The 22,246-nt window shown below is 50.2% G+C and overlaps 2 protein-coding genes across 2 annotated transcripts in view; one reads left to right on the top strand and one right to left on the bottom strand.

Annotated features, from left to right (window-relative positions):
• The window catches only part of LOC144111934 (uncharacterized), a 62,159-nt gene extending 51,465 nt beyond the window's left edge, over positions 1-10,694 (top strand). The window contains exons 13-15 of the mRNA XM_077645025.1: positions 8,101-8,184; positions 8,687-8,842; positions 9,809-10,694. Of these exons, the coding sequence (XP_077501151.1) occupies positions 8,101-8,184; positions 8,687-8,799 (197 nt within the window). The 3' untranslated portion in view covers positions 8,800-8,842; positions 9,809-10,694. The remainder of the gene's footprint in view (positions 1-8,100; positions 8,185-8,686; positions 8,843-9,808) is intronic.
• A 2,400-nt stretch (positions 10,695-13,094) lies between these two features.
• Positions 13,095-21,237, bottom strand: LOC144111961 (ectopic P granules protein 5 homolog). The gene has a single exon (XM_077645054.1). It carries the CDS (start codon positions 20,981-20,983, stop codon positions 13,652-13,654), a length of 7,332 nt encoding a protein of 2,443 aa, XP_077501180.1. The 5' UTR covers positions 20,984-21,237; the 3' UTR covers positions 13,095-13,651.
• Between the last annotated feature and the right edge of the window lie 1,009 nt (positions 21,238-22,246).

Genomic DNA, 22,246 nt, shown 5'->3' with positions numbered 1-22,246 from the left:
AGGATGAAGCGAGCTGACCGATTCTGAACAGATTCTATAGCATCGATTAAGGTGAGTTATGCAGGGTCCCATATCGATGATGCGTATTCTAGCTTTGGCCGTATTAGTGTTTGATATAAAAGTAACTTCAAATAGGATGGAGCCTGAGAGAAGTTTCTACGTATGTAACCAAGGGCACGGTTTGCATGTTTGATGTGCATGCGCCAGGATAAGTTGTTAGTGATGTGAACACTGAGTTAATTATAAGATGAAATGTTCTCTAATGAAACTCCACTAATCTTGTAATCGAACGTTTTAGAAGGGTTAGATTGGCGGCAGATGGACATAATTTTGCGCTTTGATGGATTGAGAACCATAGACCATCTCTGACACCAAGCTAAGTATGTTGGAATACCTCTCGCAAGCTAGCCTCAAACTTGACTAGCATATGTGTGCCATGTGCAACGGGAAATCGTATGACATCGCCCAGAATGCTTAAAAACAAACAGTTGCATTACAATTTCTATATGCAAGCCGGGAAACTGGCGCCACAAGGAGGTCCGCCAGTTATGCCATACGAGCAGGTGGTGCTTAGGAAGCGATGAGGAGTCGGGGGGGGGGGGGGTGGCTGCTCCTGGTATCTGTTGTGCATGCTGTTGTCACATTCGCCGCTTTGGTGGCTAGACGATAGCTGTTGCGACACCATCATTCTGGGACCGTCTCTTGGCCTCAACAACGACAGTCACTGTTGGAATTTTGTCTAATGGTGCTAGTAAGGCTCTTGCATTAAAATAAATTGAAAAACTGTAATTATTTTTACCCTTAGCCTTCTCAGCTAGGCTTGGGCCCATGCTGTACAATAGAAAAGCAGTGAGTCTGCTCAGAATTACAGAATATGTTCACTTGTGTGAGAAATTATGCAGTAGCTATTTAAACTCATACAAATATGGTCAGAAAACAGAATACATGAAAAAAAAAGCATAGGTTCATAACATGAAAGGGACCCGTTTTTAACTTTAAAGATAGTGCATCACAAATTATGGCAACAGGTCTTGAAGAGCAAGAGCCAAAATTAACAAGTTGACTAGTGCAGGATATGTCACCTATATGTTGGCTCTCTCACTATACATTTCTGCTCCCTCTTCTTGAATGTGTGCTGCTGTTGACTACGCCAAGTTTGCCAGTTTTTGGGTCTGAAACAAGGCATGCTTAAATTATACTGCACCTTAGCGGATTCTCCGCTGTGCTGCTTTGTAATGTTCGATTGCAACATTATGTATATCAATCTATTCTTTTCATGTCCTGACCTTATTTCTCGTACTGAACTTGGGCGCTGAATGACCTGTCACAATTTGTTCCACGAGCAGTGAACTTGCATTGAGATTGCTTGCTCTACCATGGTAACTTACCCTCTTTTCGAAAGCGCCTTAAGTCGGTGCTGATACTATTGCATGTGATGCAACAGCATGATTGTGCGTGCGGCACTGCTGAGATAGGTATAATTTTGAGTGGACATTGCTGTAAGTTTGTTGTGAAAATAGGTGCATGATGAGATGTTTTGCAATGATATACAGTTTTGTGCATTTTTATCGTGAATACTTTCGGAAATTTTCTCACCTCAACCACTAGCTCGTTTGCGGTGAAACTGCACACAGAGCTTGCGCTTTATGGTAACATTTGTATCGTAGTTTTACAATGGTACTTACTTAGTTGAGCCATGCATGATGCGAAAACTTAATCATCTGCGTTGAGATCGGTGAACCTTAACCCGGAAGCGCCGTTCTTCACTGAGGGGCGGCAGTGGCATCGTCTGTTTTCTGTAGTGGAAAGCGTCACGACAAGCCGCCGAGGCGAGCGTTGCAAGAAGCGCGGGTCTTTTGAATATGCCATTCCGGCCATTTCGTCTGCTTCAACTGAAGCGCTTCAAGATTTTCGGCTAACTGAGCGGAAAAAATATCAGAACAACTGATTTAACGAGGCTTTACCTTTCAAAAAATATTGTTAATAATAATAATTGGTTTTTTTTGGGGAAAGGAAATGGCGCAGTATCTGTCTCATATATCGTTGGACACCTGAACCGCGCCGTAAGGGAAGGGATGAAGGAGGGAGTGAAAGAAGAGAGAAATAGGTGCCGTAGTGGAGGGCTCCGGCATAATTTCGACCACCTGGGGATCTTTAACCTGCACTGACATCGCACAGCACACGGGCGCCTTAGCGTTTTTCCTCCATAAAAACGCAGCCGCTGCGGTCGGGTTCGAACCCGGGAACTCCGGATCAGTAGTCGAGCGCCCTAACCACTGAGCCACCGCGGCGGGGCCAAAAAATATTGTTTGATGTCCTTTTCTGCCGAGTGACTTTATCCATTTCAGCTCATATCATTTGCTTTCGTGACACTCCAAAAGAATCAAAGGGTGACAGCAGAAACCAGATGGCACCACTGCCGCCCCAGCGAAAAAACACCGTTTGCAGGTTTCGGTTCGCCGATCTCGACGCAAACGATTACGTTTTCACATCATGCACAGCTCAGCTAAGTAAGTACCGTTGTAAAACTTGCTACGATACAAAAATTACCATAATACGCAAGCTCTATGTGCAGTTTCACCGCAAACGAGCTAGCGGTTGAGGTGAGAAAGGTTTTTAAAATATTCACAATAAAAATGCACAATACTGTATAACAGTCCATGAAGGATTTTTAATATCAAACATGTCCCCATCCCATTAGCAAACATGTTGCGGCCTGCTTGACTTGTTCGACGGACCTCCCTGCAGTGGCTTCGGCAGATAGTCATGCTGCCGGTTAAGCCTCCTGCAAGTGCACTTTGATTACAGGTTCATTTAGCACGTGCTTGTGCATGTGATGTTAATATTGCAACGGATAGAAGAAGAGATGAATGAAGTCTCTCGGAGGCGCGCGTACTCTGGGATTCTGTGCTCTGTGCCTGGTGCTCTGTGCGGGCCGCCCTGTGCTCTTGACTTGTGTGCTGTGCCCGGGCGTTCTCGCGTCGTTCCCGCCTGGACCACGTAATATCTTTGGTGGAGGTGCGGATTTTACGCTGCGCCCACCACGCAGCTTCGTAGTACTCGTCAGGCCTGGACTACCACCATGGCTCAACCCGGCCGGTCAAGGAGCCCCACTACCCCCATTACCACTCCTTTCGTCATCATGGCTCCTCCTCGCGACCCCGGCACGTTTTCCGGCACAGATGGCTCGGACGTCGAAGACTGGATTAACATCTACGAGCGTGTCAGCAACTACAACAGGTGGGACCCTACGCTAATGCTCGCGAACGTCATCTTTTACCTCAATGGCACGGCGCGCGTATGGTATGAGACCCACGAGGAAGAGCTAACAAGTTGGGACACCTTTAAGGAAAAGTTGAAGACGCTATTCGGTAGACCTGATGACCGCCAGCTCGCCGCCAAGAAACAGCTGGCTACTCGAGCACAATCTTCTGCCGAGAGCTACGTGGCCTACATTCAGGACATCTTGGCGCTTTGTCACAAGGTCGACGCCGCAATGAGTGAGACCGATAAAGTGGGCCACGTGCTCAAAGGCATTGCCGACGATGCGTTCCACTTGCTTGTTAGCAAAGACTGTACCTCAATTGACTCCATCATAAACGAGTGCCGTCGATTTGAGCAAGTCAAAGGCCGCCGCATTTCGCCGTCGTTTTCTCGCCTTCCCAACACGGCCGCGACATCTTCCTGTGAGGACCACCGATCACCATCCCGCACGCCCTCGGACGCCCCTGCCGTCACCGATTCAGTCACCCGGATCTTCCGACGTGAACTGGAGGCCCTCGCACCTGTGATTTCCCCGCCCTCCGTCCCTGATACAACCCTGCCTGCTGTGTCGCTGATTCAGGCCGTCGTACGGCAGGAACTCGCTCATCTGAACCTCGCTCCGGCAGTGTGCGCCATCAGAAGCCCGGACACCCCCCAGCCCCCTCCCTGTGCTTTTCGTCGCACCTATTATTCTCTGCCCCGTTCCCGCAATCCCAATGACTGGCGCACGGCGGACGACCGTCCCATTTGCTTCCGGTGCTCTCGCATTGGCCACATCGCCCGTCATTGCCGCAGTCCATGGTCTTCAACGCCCCGCAACGTCTTCCCCTCCTTCTACAGTCCCGCCTCATCCCACAACTTCTCGACCCGCGCCCCGTCTGAACCGTCTGCACCAGCCGTACCCCCTCCACGCTGATTCTCCCGTTCTCCGTCCCCGCAGGGCCGCCGCTCTCGTTCCCCCCTGTCGCCTTCTCGCAGCCGCTCCCAATTGGAAAACTAAGTGATGCAGCTCCCGGAGGTGACGCTGCATCAACGACCCGGACTACAAATCCTCTCTCGACCACTCGACCTAATCTTCTGAACGTCACTATCGACCGTGTTCCTGTGCGCGCCCTGATTGACACCGGTGCTCATGTATCAGTGATGAGTGCTGCCCTCCGCCGTCGCCTCCGCAAAGTCCTCACGCCTGCAACGTCCCGTGTGTGTGTCGCGGATGGTGGCACGCCTGCTGTGGACGGTATGTGTACCGCGCGCGTTACTATTGCCGGCCAGAGTATACCAGTTCAGTTCACCGTGCTGACCACCTGTGTTCATGACCTTATCCCCGGCTTAGATTTTTTGACTGACCATTCCGCCCTCATTGACTGCTCGGAGGGTGTTCTACACCTCGCCCTTCCAGCGCTGGATTCAGACCCACTTGATGTATCACTGCGACTGTTCAGTACCGCATATGCTCACCTGTCATCCCGAACCGCCTCTTTTGTTCCATTGACCCCATCTCGCCCAGTTCCCGATGGCGACTATCTCGTTACTCCCAATCTTGACCTCCTCCTGACCCGTAACGTTGCCCTACCTCATACCATTGCCACCATCCAAGCCAACGCCCTCTTTCTGCCTTTCCTCAACTTCGGCCTCACTTCTCAAGTGCTACCGTCCGGCATCTGCGTCGCTACGCTATCCCCTCTCGCTCCTTGCCACGTGGCTACGTTGCCCGCTACCCCAGTTCCAGAAACCGCCGCACCGCGCCGGCAGTCTCTTCTGTCGACCGACACCTTCACAACCATGATGGCTACCGACCTCCATCCCGATCAAACTGCCAAGCTTCGTGCCCTTCTTGAATCTTTTTCGGATATTTTTGACGTGAACAACACCACGCTGGGTCAAACTCTCGCCGTCAGGCACCGCATTGAAACAGGCGATGCCCCTCCCATTCGCCGCCGCCCTTACTGGGTCTCTCACGCCGAGCGTCAAGTAATCAATGCGGAAGTTACTAAAATGCTAGAAAAAAACATTATCGAACCCTCACACAGTCCCTGGGCCTCACCCGTCGTCCTTGTCAGGAAAAAGGATGACTCATGGCGTTTTTGCATTGATTATCGCCACCTGAATAAGATCACTAAAAAGGACGTGTACCCCCTGCCGCGTATCGATGACGCGCTTGACTGCCTCCATGGTGCCAAATTTTTCTCGTCCATAGATCTTCGCTCCGGCTACTGGCAAATTGCTGTAGATGAACAGGACCATGAGAAAACCGCTTTTGTGACTCCTGATGGCCTTTATCAATTTAAAGTTATGCCTTTCGGATTATGCAACGCACCAGCCACATTTGAACGCATGATGGATGCTCTTTTGCAAGGCTTTAAGTGGTCCACCTGCCTGTGCTATCTCGATGACGTCATTGTCTTTTCGCCCTCGTTTTCCTTTCTCAGATTCTTTCCCTCTTTTGTCATGCTGGCCTGCAGCTCAACTCGTCTAAGTGCCGTTTCGCGTGCCGTCAACTCGCCATCTTGGGTCATGTCGTCGACGACACGGGGGTGCTGGACATCTGCTGGACATCTGGGTGTCTCGCCTGCGTCGTCGCTTCTTTTGGCCCCGTCTCTACCAGTCCGTCCGCCGCTATGTTCGTGCCTGCGACCAGTGCCAACACCGGAAACGTCCCGCCATGCTCTCCGCAGGTTTGCTCCAGCCTGTTGATGTGCCCCCTGAGCCATTCTATCGTGTTGGCTTGGATCTTTTGGGCCCGTTTCCAAAGTCCACCTCCGGAAACAAATGGATTGCCGTTGCGACAGATTATGCTACTCGCTATGCCATCACGCGGGCCCTCCCCACCAGTACTGCTACCGACGTGGCCGATTTTCTCCTCTACGACCTTATCCTCCGTCATGGTGCACCCCGCCAACTTCTCACCGACCGCGGCCGTTGCTTTCTCTCTAAAGTTGTCGACGACATTCTCCGTTCCTGCTCAACAAAACATAAGCTGACCACCGCCTATCATCCCCAAACCAACGGTCTTACAGAGCGCCTCAACCGAGCTCTCACGGATATGCTCGCAATGTACGTTTCCCCCGGACCATCGGGACTGGGACATTGCCCTTCCATACATGACCTTCGCCTACAATTCTTCTCGTCATGACACTGCCGGTTACTCCCCATTCTATCTGTTGTACGGTCGTGAACCCCAATTACCTTTGGACACGCTGCTTCCGACATTTCCTTCCCCGCCATCTGAATATGCCCACGACGCTATTGCCCGCGCCGACCACGCCCGCCAGCTGGCTCGCTCCCGCCTACAAGCCTCGCAGGCCCCACAGCAGGACTACTACGACCGCCGCCACCGCATGGTAACTTTTTCCCCTGGAGCCCTCGTCTTGCTTTGGTCGCCCACACGCCGTGTCGGGCTTTGCGAAAAACTAATGTCCCGCTATGTTGGCCCATACCGTGTGCTCCGCCAGGTCACCGCCGTCACCTACGAGATTACCCCGGCCTTTCCGGAGACCACCTCCGGTGCATCTCAGAGTGACGTTGTCCACGTCTCTCGCCTCAAGCCCTATGTGTCGCAATCCCTTGCTCCGCCCTAATTTCCGCCGAGACGGTGTTTTTTGCTACCGGGGGCCATGCAACGGATAGAAGAAGAGATGAATGAAGTCTCTCGGAGGCGCGCGTGCTCTGGGATTCTGTGCTCTGTGCCTGGTGCTCTGTGTGGGCCGCCCTGTGCTCTTGACCTGTGTGCTGTGCCCGGGCGTTCTCGCGTCGTTCCCTCCTGGACCACGTAACAATATAAACTTTGTAACTCATACCCAGTGCTGTTGGTTTTTGATGTAGCTGAGGAGCAATATTGGGAGTTGACTCGTTGTTCTTTCTTACTTGCCCTATCTCCTGCTCATCAGCACAGTGAATTGTGAAGCTTTTCATTCTGCCAGAGTTCTGGTGCTACAAACAGTGCACTGTGCACAGCGCAGGCGTGGAATTTGGTGCTGGTACTACTGCCAGGTGTGCTGTCAGTTTTAACGCCGTTAAGGGCCCCGTGTCGCAGAAAAGCCGGTGTCGTCGCTGTCGGAGGCGTTGGCTGTGAGCGAAAATTTCCTCCTCTCTCTCCTCCTCCTCCTCACCATGTAGGCCACTGCCCCAACAGTTAGCTCGCGACGGCAGCCCCTCCCACTCGTTTCGTTCAGGCGCAGTGGGGCGGCACGCAGGAATCATGCGGTGAGCGGCGAACAACACAGCGCACATCCAAAGCGTGTTCATCACGAAGCTTGTGGCTTGCTGGCCGTTCATTCGGCGCAGAAGCTATGCTGGCACTTGTGGCATCAGGTTTGTCGAGAACTGTGTGCCGACCAACTACGACTGCAACTTGAGTCCCGTACGTTTTGGCAAGGCACCTGGCAGCGCTTCTATGTGGTTTGCCGCTCCGCGCGTCCATTTCACTGTACGTAGCAGAGTAACCTAACTGGCAAGGCTTCGCGCCGAACGGGCAATGGTGTTCCATGGACTCCCTGGCAGTGCTGCAACATGCTGTCGCATTCCACTCTGAAAGGTGAAGCTTAAGCGTCCTCCAATTTTTTTTCGCTTGTATGGTGGTTTTACCACTCGCCGTAGCTATGCCTGCTAGAAGGTGAGAGTGGGTGGATGTTTTTTTTTTTTTTTCTGCCAGCGCTTGTGATGCCTTCTATTCATTACATTTGACATTGCATGTTGAATCCATCTGCCACTCACACACAGGTTCATGCACTGTTATTCGGAGGCCTGTTGTGTGCAGCATCCTAGAAGGGAGCATGGCATTTGGCAAGGGCCAAATGACACTGTATGCACCATAATTTGCTGTTTCATATGTTGCAGGACCCCTTTGGGAAGAGTCTAAGAAGTTTCCGAAGGGGTTAGATCCCCTGCTGGAGCAAATGGCCGACTGCCTGGCTCATTGTGGTGAGTTTGGCACATGCTTTTGTTAGAGGTCGGTCAGTGGCAATCCGCAAAGTTAGGGTGGACTTCGATCGTTGAGCACCACTTACATTTGGTGGCAGGGCTCACTTGTTTCAGTGCAATGACAGCAGCAGGAGGCAGCACTCTTGTTCCCTTGCCTTGCTAGTCTCAAGAAAGTTTTTTTGCTGTTAATATCTTTTCAGGTGAATATCCTAACTGGTCCCATCTGGTTCATGGAAGAATTCCCATTTGGGACGATATGGAACCAATTGGTTCCCACTGATCCCAGCTGGGAATTTTCTATAAACAAGTTGATATTAGTTAGGATCCTCACAAGTGGGTTGTCTCGCACCAGATTTGCTTTCGCAAGAGATGTACCTACAACTGACTGGCTGGAACTCCAGCTGCGACATTAATTTTCATGCCAGGCCAGATTTCACTTAGATTGCCCTACATTGACGTGCCCTTCGCTGCAGCATGTATTGACCCACTGTCACTCATGCAGGTTCACCGCTTCGTGGTGCAATCATCGAGGCATTCAAAAGGCTTCCCGGATTCCAAAAGAGCCGCTGGCCAGCTGAACTTTCCTACTGGTTTTTGCATTGGAACAGGTCATGATGTGCTGCCATCATCTCTACAGGGGACAGGCTTCCTAGTGAAGGTGAACACTGACTCCACCTTTTGCACTGCTGTTTTGATGGTGCTTGCTGGGTTTGAACTGACCATGATTGATCGCCTTAGCTTGAGATGATACAGATGGCCTGGCATATTCCCTGGTCATGGTCCATGTAACATGTTAAATGGTTGCACGTTTAATGTTAACGGTCATTGCAGAAATGGACCTGGGTGGGACGCGTATAATGTGGCAAACAGGTAACAATGCTATTTTGCAGTAACAAGGAAAGTAAGGCCAGACCAGATGGTGACACCTTGGTGTGTTAAACTTTGCAGTCTGCTGGCTGCTGGGCTGCTTCGCCTAGAGCGGGTATACAGTTTATGATAAGGCTAAGTGGAACACAGCGGGCTATTTTTGTTAGAAGAAAGTTGAGGTGCCTTAATATTTTTTTTCTTGCATCTCCTTTGTGTGGTTTAATACTGTTTTTTCATTCTCTTTTAAAGTGTGCTGAAAAAACAGGCTGCCTCCATTCTTATTCATGCTGACAGCGGCACCTTCATCAGCAATGTGGTGGCTGGCATGATATGGTTGATATATGATATGGTATCAGCACTATAGATATCACCAGTTGCATTTTATTGATAGTTTTAATTTTAAGAGGACTTTAGCGCTTTAAAATATACAGTTTTAAGAAAACCTGTTCCCCTCAGTTAATGTCGTAATGCCCTCGGCAGTGGGCAGTCATCGTCGTGCCTCTAATGCCAAGTTTTGCAGACATACCTACTACTTGCAAAGGGAAAGCAAAGTTCTTTGTAAAAAAATTTCGTTTTAAATTGTTTTATCTTACAGGCGGGTGTGTGTTTATCTCGGTAGCTACCAAAAGAAAATATGGAAATATGGAAAATATAGCGATCAGCTAATGACTTCGCTGAAAGTGCTGTCTTGCTGTTGCTGCTGCTGAGGATCTGTCCTCTGCTGTAGTTGAAGTGCCTGCCTCGGCTCCTCCTGCAGGGGTGCCTGCTGTCTTTCGGCAACAGTCTATTGGCAGCAGTCTCCACAACCCACACATACTGGGTCCACTGGTACCGGGCCACATGAGGCTCCAGGTCGGCCCCATGCTGTCCAGGCAGGAAGAGCCCGGGCTCGTATGATTCAGCCATGTTTAAGCTGTCCTCAGTTCTGTGACAGCTGATTGTGCTGTGCGTTTTTGTTTATTTTTATGCATAAAGCTTTGCTATTTTTGTTTGTTCTGTTGTACACTAAGATTTGTACATGTATTTTGAACTGCACTCACAGCTAAGTGGGCAGCATATGAGCTAGTCATTGACATTGTTCTTTGTTGTGCATTTTTGTGTGTTTTTGTTTCTTGCATTGTACACTTTTGTTTCTTGCATTGTATATTAAAGTTTGTGTCCACATCTTAACAAATTTTAACTACATTAAAGGTCACAATGTGCTCAGCACTGATCGTTCTTATAATTTGTATCACAATGTGCTGAGCACTGAGATTGTTCCTATTATCATAGACATTCGTTCATTTATATTTATCGCATTGTACACTAAAGTTTGTGGGCACTTTTTAAACTGCATTGAAAATCACGCAATAAATTTTGCTCAGCATATAAGCTAGTCACTGAAAATCGTTCCTGATTAGTTCCTTGTTGTGCATTTTTGTTCATTTATAGTTGTACATGTTTATTTATTTCACTGTACACTAAAGTTTGTGTACACATATTAAAGTTCATGTATTGATAACAGAGGTTCTTAGCACTTGAGAGAGTCAAATTCTTCTTAATTTGTTTCTTGTTGTCTGTTTTTGTTTATTTGTTGTACACATTTTCATGTTTCTTTGTGTACACATTTTAAACAGCAATAAAGATCTCTGAAGTGCTCAACATTTAATGCAGTCACTAAAGTTGTTCTTAATTTGTTCCTTATTCGCAAAATGTGATCAACCCTTTTCTCTGCATTACCCTAGCAAAGTAATCAAGTTTTTAAGTATCAATGCGATAGAGACTGTCACAATTCAAAACTTAGACTAGCGGATGCCTTCGGTAGCTGAGGCTGAGCAAAGAATTAATGCTTCCCGATAAGTCAAGATGCACCGATTTTACATTACATTTACATTTACAACATGTAAAAGTAAATGTATTTATATGTGGCAGTATGCTTGTGCAGAAATATTTAAAGCTACCTGGTCACAATTTTTAAGCAGATCAAGCTATAGACTTTTTACTGTGGGTGCTAAAAATTAGCTCCATTCAGTGTCACAGTACTGAGAAGGCGGCCAGGCTTGCTGTAGTCTCGTATTTGCTGTTTTTCAGCAGATTTGGCTGCATTCGTTTGTGTCACTTAATGTGCTGTCCATTGCAGTGCCTCAGGGCCCTGTTCTGGCCTTAAGCTGGGCCACTTGGTTCAGTACGACCTGAAGTGTACCAAGGTGTATTCAGTGCATCATTTAAAAGCAGTACTTGCTTACTGTGAATTAAGCAGAGAGGCCAACTAAAGGCAAGGGTTCCTTTCAATATCCACTTCTGTGTAGTGTTGCCTGTTGTAGTGAATGTTAAGGTCATAAAATACTAGACATGTGCTGGCTGCCACTGCCATGTTCCTGGTTGTGTTGAGTGCAACTGTGGAGGTCCTAAAATAGAGGCCAGAACAGTCCAAGTAAGATTAGACACAGTATTAAGTATGTGAAGTCAAGCTCGAGGGGCACAACAGATGAAAAACTCACTCAGAACAAGCCTGCAGGCCTAATAAGAGCTGCATGGGATTTAAAACTGGCCCTCCCATTATTTCTATTTTATTGTCCCATCTCTTCTCCCCTCATTATTTCTGCTAACTTTTTTTTGCTATCAATCATCGAGACATTAATTTTTAAGAGTCCCCTTAGGTCTTACTGTTGGCATTGTGTTGCGTTGAAACCAGTATAACCATCCATGCTAAGTGGATTTCAAGTTGGTGTCAGGGATGGCTTTCTTCCTTGGGTGCCTTATGTGGCACAGTGGTCAATACACGCCAGCCGTATAATGCAGTTAACAAAGTTGGCTGAGCCGGTTTTGTCAAGAACTCGAGGGTATCTGTCTAAAATATTTTAATGTGTCAGCTATCACTTGTCATTTATTTAAACACAAGTGAGGCCAGGCGTCCAAATTGGATATTGCTGCACTGTGGCGGTAATGTGTACAGGTTGTTTCCATGCTGCATTAAGCAGGTAGACCAGTAATTCGATTGTGGTAATCATCGAGCCTTTCGAGCATTTTGTGCCTCAGTGTAGAAGACCAGCAATGGCTTTGTGTGTTGCTCCCAACACAGAATTGAGAGCAGTGTTGTGTGCAGTTCACTCCTGGTCGTTCCTTGTGTGCCCAATTTGCACACATGCCAGTTTGCATCAGGCTACCCAGTGTCACTGGATGGACAACTCTATTCACGACTCTGGACGAGGTCTATGTGCCCATATGCTATGCCTAGATATGCTTCCCTAGCCGAGGCAACATGGCATATTTCACATCATGGCAACCCAGCACTCCTATATGGTGAATCCTTCCAAGGCGCTTGCTGTACGACCAAGCGTGAACACGAGCATGTCCACTGTGCCACAAGTTTGATGTTCCAGTTCCTCACTCTAAGTCTAGAGTAGGTCATTCCGGAATCTAAACAGACTGCACCTTGCCAACCGAAATAAATTCTTAGCCACTTAATAGAATTCCACATGTGCTATTGGAAACTAAAGTCTGTGGAAGTACCAGCATCATCCAAGCTCTCAGCATGTCACCCAACCTGGCAGCTTGGAACCCATCGAATGTGACCATGCAGGGCATATTTGTCACACATGCATAGGGGTGGCTTTTTCTGCGCTCATGAGTTTGGGACGAGAAGAGGCTCTCGAGCTGAAGAGAGACACTGGCATGCCTCCAGGCATGCGCCTCTGTTCTGATAAGGTGCTGCGTAAACACTAGATTCAGATAACACATTTCTTTCTGTGGATTCTATTAGTGACACACCGCTGTGCTGCTTCTTACATAGGCCAAGGGAATGGAAGACCGCTGTGCAGACACCTTCACATAACCACCCCGCCAGCACGAAATGATCCGCAGTCTTGACAGCTGATTAGCAAGCTACCAGTTGATGCCCAACCTGGAGGCTTTAGTCCACTATAATTACATGCAGGCAACAAAATGCGTACGAGGAGAACCACCCAGAAGAGTGTGTATAGAAGTGCAAGGATGCGTTTTTGGTCAGTTGTGCTCAGCAAAGCTACAGAGGTGAAATTTCCATACAAACACTAGACACAGCATTAACAGACAACTCCCAGTTGCTTTTTATAGTTTCGTAAAAGACATTCAGTTGTACAAAGTAAAGCGTTGTATTATAAAAACAAGGCTTGCACGTGAGGCACTTAATTTCATTATGCGACACAGTAACTTATTAGGTGCCGGTTATTTTCGCACACATGTTAGGCTCTTTCTCAATTCAGTTGTCGCACAAGTAAAGGTTTAAGCTTATATGCATGTGATCTGTGGCAAAATAAAAACATTGCACAGCAACACTGACAACACACATATTCTGACTTAACAGAATGGTGGTGCCTCTGGTGTGTGACGATAGCTAATTTTAGAGGAGTTCCTCTGCTACGATAGCTGCTGCTTCAATATTCCTGCAGGTTTTGTCAATTTTATCACACCTCAAACAAAGAACAAGCCAGGCCTGACTTAAACAAATGGGTACGAAGGATTGCACACAAATCTCTTACTGCGAGCATTCCGCTGCACTGCAATCTAAGAATTTTACAATTATAAAAGACGCCCTCGCATCGCCACAGACATCTCGACCCCGAGTCAGCTCCAGCAAACATTACACAGTGCCAAAGAAGAGGACCCTTAGGTAAGCCTTTTCACAGTAGAAAAAATTCACAAGTGTTTGAATCATGTGCAGGCTGTCTCCAAGAGTGAGACTAGTGTCTTGCACAATGTTCAGGGCTTCTTGGATCTCTTGCAGCAGGGGCTGGTATGCTTTGGTGGTCTGTAGGACCTGAAGTCGTGAGAGCATCTGGTTGGCCACAGCTGCATTGTCAGTGAGCCGCGCAGCCACAAAAGCAGCCACGACACGGCAGCAGAACCTGAACTGCACAGAAACCGTTGAGCGGCGGCCCATGCCCAGAGCTCCGAGCAAGCCACCTGTGTCACGGTCTTCACCCAGGACACCCAACGTCGCGCAGAAGTTTCCCAGGAGGCGAGCTACCACTTGTGGGCTGCCACCAAAGTCAAGCTGACGGAGGCTCAGGGTCAGCAACTTGGCCCAGAGCAGCAGCAGCTTGGGTTCGGACTCGCCACCAGCTCGGCCCTGGGAAACCCAGTCGGCCAGCTGGTCCAGCAGAGCACGTTCGTCTTCAGGAGAGCGGCACTGCGGCAAACAGTGCATCAGATAGCACATTTGGGTCAGATGCGCACCCTGCATAGCACACTGCTCCCGGAAGTCGGCCACTGTCAGCTCGGGAACCCGGAAAGCGGCTGCCGCCTGCGCCCAGCCACCGTCGGCCGCAGTGTTTTCTTCGAAAAACGCAGCGAGGCAGGCTTCCGTCACGCAAACAAGGTGTTGCACTGACGCGATATTGGTGCAGGCTGCTGCCAGCACAGCCAGCAGGACTGGATGTCCCGGACGTTCGTCGAGCCAGGGTAGCAGGCCTCCGAGCAGTGCCTGCTCTTGCGCGCTGCCCTTGCGGCCACTGTCCAGGAGAGAGAGGGCGCGCCCCAGAACAGGCACAGAACCCTGCACCATTTGACACTGGTCGAGCAGCTGCGGCAGGAGCATGGTCACGTCCTGAACTTCGGCAGCTTCCAGGGCCGGGCCATACAGTCCAACGAGCGTGGTCACAAACGAAAGCTGCTTGTTTGGGTCTCTCTTGGTTCCGGGTGACATGCACGACAGGGTGGCCACAAAGTCCAGCATTGTCTTGTCTGTTCCGGGGCTTGCTTTCAGAAGCTGGCGCACATCACAGTTGCAGGCAAGCTTCTTTTGGACAAGGCTGACCAGTTCCACAGGCAGCATGCCCCACTCGTGCTCGTGCAGTGGGCCAACAGTGGTGGCCACAAATGCAGACATGTTTTGGTGCCATGCAAGGCTGACAACCAGTTCAGCAAAACATGAGTGGTACTCCACTACACATTCAGCTGCCAGCTGCAGGGTTTCGTCCAGTCGTTCCTTCCACTGCACTTGCGTAAACACGTTGACCAGGAAATCCAAGTGGCCAGAATACTTTGCTTCCAAAAGCTTGCAAGCCAGCCTCATGTCATCTGTGGAGGGACAAAACTGTGACCAAGGCAATGTGGCAAATGCAGTTTGCACAGCAGTGGTAATGTATTCTGGCGGGTTGGTCCACACATACTTGATGAAATAGTGCTGCCAAGCAAGAGACAGGACATTCACATTCCAGGCATCTTGGCAGCAGCGATGAAAGAAGGCCAGTACAGTAACAAGTGAGTCTGCCATGCAGCTAGCATCTTTTGTGTCTCCAGGGAGCCACGGCAGGCACATACTCTTGCCGTCGGTTAGTTCCAGCCAGGGTCCATAGAGCCGCAGCACAATGTTTACAGCCTCTTGCAAGTTGGCACTAGGAGCTTTGAGCTTTTCCCAAATGTAGCAGTGTGCGATGACACTGAAGAAACGGGGTAGCACTGGAAGAAACGGCCTCACTCGACCATACAAGCCACTCTTTGCTGTGGAGGCGTCAGATTTTCTTAGGCCGGTGAAGTGGTCTGCTGTAGTGTCTATACTTCCCCCAGCTTCAGCCAATGTCAACAGGCACTGATGTTTTGCATACTCCTCATCGTAAGTCTTCACTACCTTGTCAGGCATGCAGTAACCCAGTGCTTGCAGAAACACGCCCCAGGTGGTCACGGCAATGGAGCAGGATTCTGTGCCTCTGAGCAGCATGGCAAGGACGAACGCGTAGTGCTCAGGAAAGTGGAACTGCAGCAAGCTGTAGAGATGAAGGTGGAATACCTCGACCAGCGGCAACAAGGGTGCTTGCGGACTGATGCCACACTTGCAAAGTGCCTTCTCCACGGCCACTAGCAGCTGCTGTCGCACAGCCTTGCTGGGCTCGTGGCTGATCAGCCAGCCAGGGAGATCAAACTTGGAGAGCATCACAAACACAGCATTGTAGAGGCTTGGAATGATGCAGGAGCTTACGGACTGGTACATGAGGGCATACTGTTCTTCATTTGCTGCTCCTGGACTGAAGAAAGGAGCCACATGGCCTACCATGCTCGGGTCGTTGAGAATCGCTTGCAGCACAGGCAGGCACTGATCAGCCCTGTTGGCCACAAACTCTTCTCCCACCATGTCCAAGCAGAGGGTCACAAACTGTCTTGTAGGAAGGTATTGCACCATCTCCTTGTGCAGAAACCCGACCACATCAAAGAAGACTTCACTGCCCAGCTTCTGCAGTGCCTCCTTCGTGCCTGGGGTGGCCTGACGGTGCCGCTGAACCAGCTGAGTGAGGCAGGCCTCCAGCTGCACTTGTGCGCAGCAACTGGCATGTGGTGGAGCACGCTGCAGCTCTGTCAGAGTGGCGATCCACTCGGTCCTGTTCTTCTCTATCTTGTGCGAAATGTCGGGGGCCTCTCTTGCTTCGTAGTACTGCAGCCTCAGGTGTAGCGGGCCTTTGCACTCCTCACGGTAGTCACAGGGCACGGACAGGTGCACAAACGCAGCAACGTTGTCATAGAGAATGGGTAACAGTTCCTCCCGGCAAATGTGATCCAAGCAGGTCAGTTTGTCCAGCCGGCCAACGACTGTGCTCGCCTCACCTACTAGCACCCTAAGCTGCGCAGACACCAACTCTCGCACTTGTGGTGCAAGGCAATGCACGGCGGGAATGATTGGTCGAAGCATTGGCATGGAAGGCGCTGGCATCTGGCCTTCATATGTCTTGAGCCGAGAGATGATGCGTTCTTCGGGGGCTTGTTCACAATGCTGCTGCTGATTTCTGCAGGGGCGGCTGGCACTCGGTCGCTGGGGAAGCTGCTGAAGGCTCTGGAGCTTGCGCTGTCCTTCCTCCAGAGACAGAAGCTCGTGCCAGAGCTGGCAGTTTCCTTGAATGATGGCACACAGTGCATCGGGGCAGTACTGAGATGGCAGGGCACTGAAGTCAATGCTGGCAGTCTGAAGGCGTGGCTCTTCCAGCCACAGACTGAAAGTGCGGTACATTTTGAACAACCTCTCAAGCAGATCTCTTGATGGTTCCTCTTCATCCGTGTTAGCACACCGCTGGTAGCTATGGTCTGCTAACTCACTCAGCCGCCGTTTCATTTTCTTCAGCAAAGAGAAATAGCTTGTGCTCTCAAAGAAACGAGGGCCTGCACTATTACCATTGGGACACCTTTGCAGATAGAGGGAAAAAAATTGCTGCCATATAAGGGGCAAGGCGGGATGGTCTGCATCAGTCTGTAGAGCCTGGTAAGCCCATCGGTACAGCAGTAGGACATCCAAGGGTGCCTGCATGGTTTTCTTGACGAGGACTTCCATGGACACCTGGGGTGAATCTGCTATGGCAGACAGCAAGGACTTCCAGGCAGTGGCCACTTCTGGTAGCTGAGCTTCTGCAAGCATCCCTGCCAGGGAAAACCATGGGAACGTCGGTGCCGACTGGAAGGGCACCATCGCTGGCCAAGAGCCACTTTGGCTTCCAAGCATGTAGGAGAACACTGACCTCATCATGGATTGTGATGCTGTGGGCGCTGGCAAGGTGGCGAGCAGTTCTGTAAAGTGTGCCAGCACACTGTCAAGACAGTCTGCCTCAAAGTAGGCCAGCTGTACCACAACGTCAAGAAGGTGCATGACATTTTCCCGGCCCTTGGGCTTGTAGGCTGCTCTGTGCATGGGGGTGTCGGGAAGGTGGAATAGCAGTGCTGTCCAAAGCCTGATGGGAAGTGATGGAAGGCCCCAGCGCTTGGCTTGCTGAACAAGGCAGGTCATCATAGCAGCAAGCTCCTTCAGCACAGTGCCTTGCTGTTCCGACCCCACAAGACTTTTGGCTGCTGCCAGGTACGTGTTGTCTGCCAAAACTAAGCGCTGTAAATCTTCCAGGAACTGCTGGTTGCCTAAAAGCATGTCCTGATGCAAATAGAAGAGTGGCAAGATATGACCTATGCATTTCACGGCTGCTGCATGCTGCTCATTGAGTATCAGTGTTGATACGAGCTTCAGGCCAGTGCCAAGCACCTGTTCTCGGTAGTGACCAATAGTCCCGATAGAAACCGACAGAAAGAGAGCTGGAGGGCGCAGGTCCTTGCTAGCCCGAAGGAGAGGGTGGAGCCACTCGCACTGTTCGAGATCTGGTGCAATGTCTGGCGGAGGAGTTTCATCCATGACAAGGCGCAGCTGCAATTCGTGGTTGCTGTCAAATGCATGCAGCTTGAGTTGGAAGAGGGTTGTCCATACCCAGGCAGCAAAGCCCATGGGCGTTGAAGTCTCGCCAGTGGTGCCCGTTGCCAGATACGACAAGTAACGGACCTGCTTGTAGACATAGCCAGCTGCCTCAAACGGAACGCACAGCTTATTGTAGGCTTCGAGGAGCAGAAGTGCAAGTTGTTGGTGCAGGCAGTGTTGCAGAGAAAGTTGGCCCTGTTCATTGAAGCCGTAGTTGAGGTTCTCGATGAGTAGTCGAGCCAACTGGCTCTGGGGCGAGTCAAGTGGGTAATAGAGAAGGAAATGAGAAATGACGTCCAAGTCTTGCTTGTCGGGAACCCACAGGTGCAGGGGCATGGACTGCATCAGGTAGCAAGCCATCACACCCAGTGCCATCATGTGGTCATCGATAGCGTCCAGTAGCACTGACACAACACACGGCTCCTTCTGCGCTAGGGACGACAGCAGATCACGTCCTTCCTTGGCAAACAGCTGCCTCAGGTTGCGGTTCAGGTAGGTGATTTGGAAGACTTCCAGGGCCACCACATGAGTGAAAGCACGGCCATCCCCTTCTCTGGAGGTAGCCATGTTAGCAAATGAAGTCAGCAAGAAGTACACCTCCGACTGAGGCATGGAGCACAGTTTCTCTTCAAAGCTCTGCTTCTGCCCTTTTTCTTGCAACTGTTCACAGATTTCGCTCGGAGACAGATGGGTCTGCTGCACCTTTTCTTCGTAATTATTGTGCAGGAGCCACAGCAACTGCCATAGCATAACTGTTGACACGCAAGAGTAAGGAAGGACGGCCATGAACTGCCACGCGCCTGTGCTCTGCGAGTAGAATATGCAGTTGACTGCACGCAGGAAGAACTGATCATACTCAATTTGGAGGCGCATCAGAATGGCCGTGTCATTTGCACCTTGCGTGAGCCGAAAGCTCTTCCAATGGTCCGAGACATACTGAACTGTGTGACGAATCAAGCGGCTGATTCTCTTGGTTAGCTGCTTGTAACGCGAGTGGTTAAACGTCTTCAGGCCAGTATGGAAAATTGAGACCAAGTGCGAAGCCACTGCAATCAGCTTGAGAACACCTTGCTCGGAAGTTCTGGCTGCGTCGTAGTCCTCGGACACCACCAACAGGAGATGTTGGAAGATGCCTGCAAAGGGCACCTGGTTCAGCAGAGCCACAACGTCGTTCTCCCTCCAGTAGACCACTGAAGGTGGATCATCTTCCTCACCATCAGAGTCCAGCACAACCCATGGCTCGTGGCAGGAGGCTGCCTCTAAGGCGCTCTGTAGGGGTTGAAGGTACTCTGCGCGGCTTTCAACTGGCAGCAAAATGGTGGCCAATGCCGCCAGCGCATAGTCCAGCTGTTGGCAGCCTACCGTAGCCTGGCGCCAATCGGTGTTTTCAGGCCGCGGCATGGGGCTTGGTATCTGGACTAGGCTGATGGCCCACTTGTGGATTCCTGGTGGACACCGCACCACATGGTTCAGCAGGAAGAAGTGATCAGCCAAGGAAGCCACTCGTAAGAGCAGGCTTCCCAGCATGCGCAACCACGATTGCACGTCACTCACAAACACATCATCTTGCACGGCCTTCCTCAAAAACACATACAGCACACTGATGCATGTCCTCAGTTCAGCAACACTGCCCGCAAGTTGCGGCTGCGTTCCACTGCTGACAGGAGTATTCTTTGGCATGTCCCGGAAAGGAGCAGCATCCAAGAGCAGCTGGAAATAGTAATCGATCTGGACCCGCTGTGTATGAGCATTGTGCATGTGCAAGACATGCTTTTCTCCAAGCAACTTGAGCAGCTTCTGCGCAGACGACGCCATTGCTGACGCCGCGTCATTGTTGTACAGCGCGCGCTGAAAATAATGCTCGCCAGTGACTCGCTTGTTGTCGGCGCACCTCCCTTTTCCACTAACAACATCCGGCACAATATCCCACAGGCATGCTTCTTGCTGTGCGACATCTTCTTGTAAGCTGCGCACAACAGACTGTGTTGAGGCAAGTTGCTCCCTGGACTTCAGGTAATTTTCTAGAAGCCTGTAGAGCTCGTGGTGGTTCAAGTGTCGCTCTTCATTGAGGGTCACGAATTCCGCAACTATGCTTTTTCTCGCTTTCAGCCAGGCGCTTTCGTACAGCATGAGTATCTGGTCTTCCGTGAACGGGCGCATAGACTCTCGATTGTCGCGTATTTCCGAAAGCTCCGGATACAACTTGCCAATGCTTCTGTTTCGACTGAGCGCATCGTCACTGCGAACCGCGACTGCGGCGGGCGCTTTGGTATCACCAACCTGGCAACGCTCTGTTGCGGCGGCATGAGAAGAACTTGGGAAAGCGTAGTGACTATCGAGACTTTCTGCTGGAGCAGTTGGTACTTTGGGGGCAGCTAGCGTGACTGTTTCCGTTACCTGATCGGCGTTGAGCTCTTCCGGGCACCTTTCGCCATCGTCCTGTTGTTCCGTAACGGCCTCTGCGGGGTAGCTGGGCAGCACTGCATCGGTGCCATCGATACACGCTGATGAATCCACACCTTCAGGAGCAGCGCCGCTTGCCTCATCGCAGTTATCACCAGTGGCCGACGGCTGGGGAGTCGCGTAAACAACGCTCTTCTCGTCGCACGATTGCGAAGCTACTGCACCTTCGGCGTCCAATTTTGCACTTGTCACTGCTAGATTGCTGGACTCGCATGCGGAGCTCGTGGAAGCCTGAGGCTGGCCAGAATGTTGTTTCTTTTTAGGTTTCTTCTTCACTCTTACTTGCTCCATGATGTCATCTGCAGCAGCTAAGCGCGCGAACGAGGCGCAGATCGGTGGTCCGCCGAGGTAGACGTATCCGCATCGAACCAGTTATCACGACTGACGCCTCTCAACACTTCGTATCAGCGGCGTCATCTCCGAGATCGTACTGAACTGATCTTACTACGCATCTAGATATTACATTAAGTGTGTGCAGTGATAATTACGTCTTTTAAATAAAATTACTTTTGTTCAGAGAACAATCAGCTGTTTCGGCGATGATGGCGCCCTTTAAGCAATGACGTCATCTAAAAAACTGTGCAAGTTGCAAAAATTTTGCCTCCAAGTCTGTTTTCCGCTTAGAAAATGTGAAAACAACAATTACACCTACATTAGGTACAACTGAAGTGTACCCTACACTTCGCCATAATTGTTGCCTAAAGTACTCACAGAAAGTTTAAATTATTGTCAAGAGATGACGCCACAACTACAAAACTTATATTTGGTTTTTATTTTTTTAACTTGATTTATACGGCGGGGAAAGGTGTCGAAGGACGGCAGTTGCGGGTCGGCGCCAAGTTTGTTTCCGCGGGGAGTGGTCTTTGGAGGGACACGGGAACAGCTTCACGGTGTGTATTTGCTCGTCAACTTCTGGCAGCCTTTATTTTGCTCTCATATAGTGAGCTAGGACTACGCATGTGCGACCAAGGCAGCTGCAGGCGCCGCAGGTATGTACGAATACGCGTCAGTGTACGCATTGCACTGCTGGCGGTTCGAACAGGGATGACAAAAGCGTAAAGCGCGTGGCACTGATTTTGCATGCTGCAGGCGGCGCAGTGTACGTTCAAAGCGCATAAATGCGTCCCATTTTGTGCTCGCTTTGTTGGGATGGCATTCAGATCTTGCTGCTCTTGCTTCTTGAAGCATGCTTAGTTTTTGGCATAATGCTGTCGAGGGCGGAAAAGCAGACCAAGGTTGTAGAGCTAAAACTAGAGCGAAATTAGAATGTGGCACAATGTGTCGAAAGCAGAGTTAGAATGAACTAGTTCGCTCTACTTGAGTTGCGGTCTGCCGTAAGCATAGAAAGTGTAAAAGTTCGTAACGTTTGGTCTGCAATATCAGTACCTCCGCTGTGTTCTATTTAATGCTTTAAATGAGTTTATAAAAAGGTTTTGAGCATGTATTTTCCTGACGAACGCGTGCAGTGGGGCACAGTTTTGTTTTCAATGAACGTAGCAAGCACTTGCAAAAGTGCGATCGGTACGCCGTTCTTTTTAATCGGATCAGTTTATC

Source organism: Amblyomma americanum, unplaced genomic scaffold, assembly GCF_052857255.1.
Source record: "Amblyomma americanum isolate KBUSLIRL-KWMA unplaced genomic scaffold, ASM5285725v1 scaffold_19, whole genome shotgun sequence".
Taxonomy (NCBI): Eukaryota; Metazoa; Arthropoda; class Arachnida; order Ixodida; family Ixodidae; genus Amblyomma; species Amblyomma americanum.
Note: the sequence above shows the minus strand (reverse complement) of the source record. Positions and strands in the feature narration are given on the sequence as shown.

What these genes read in the sequence shown, in the direction of transcription:
- LOC144111961 (XM_077645054.1), bottom strand. Translation starts at nt 20,983, where the DNA reads ATGGAGCAAGTAAGAGTGAAGAAGAAACCTAAAAAGAAACAACATTCT.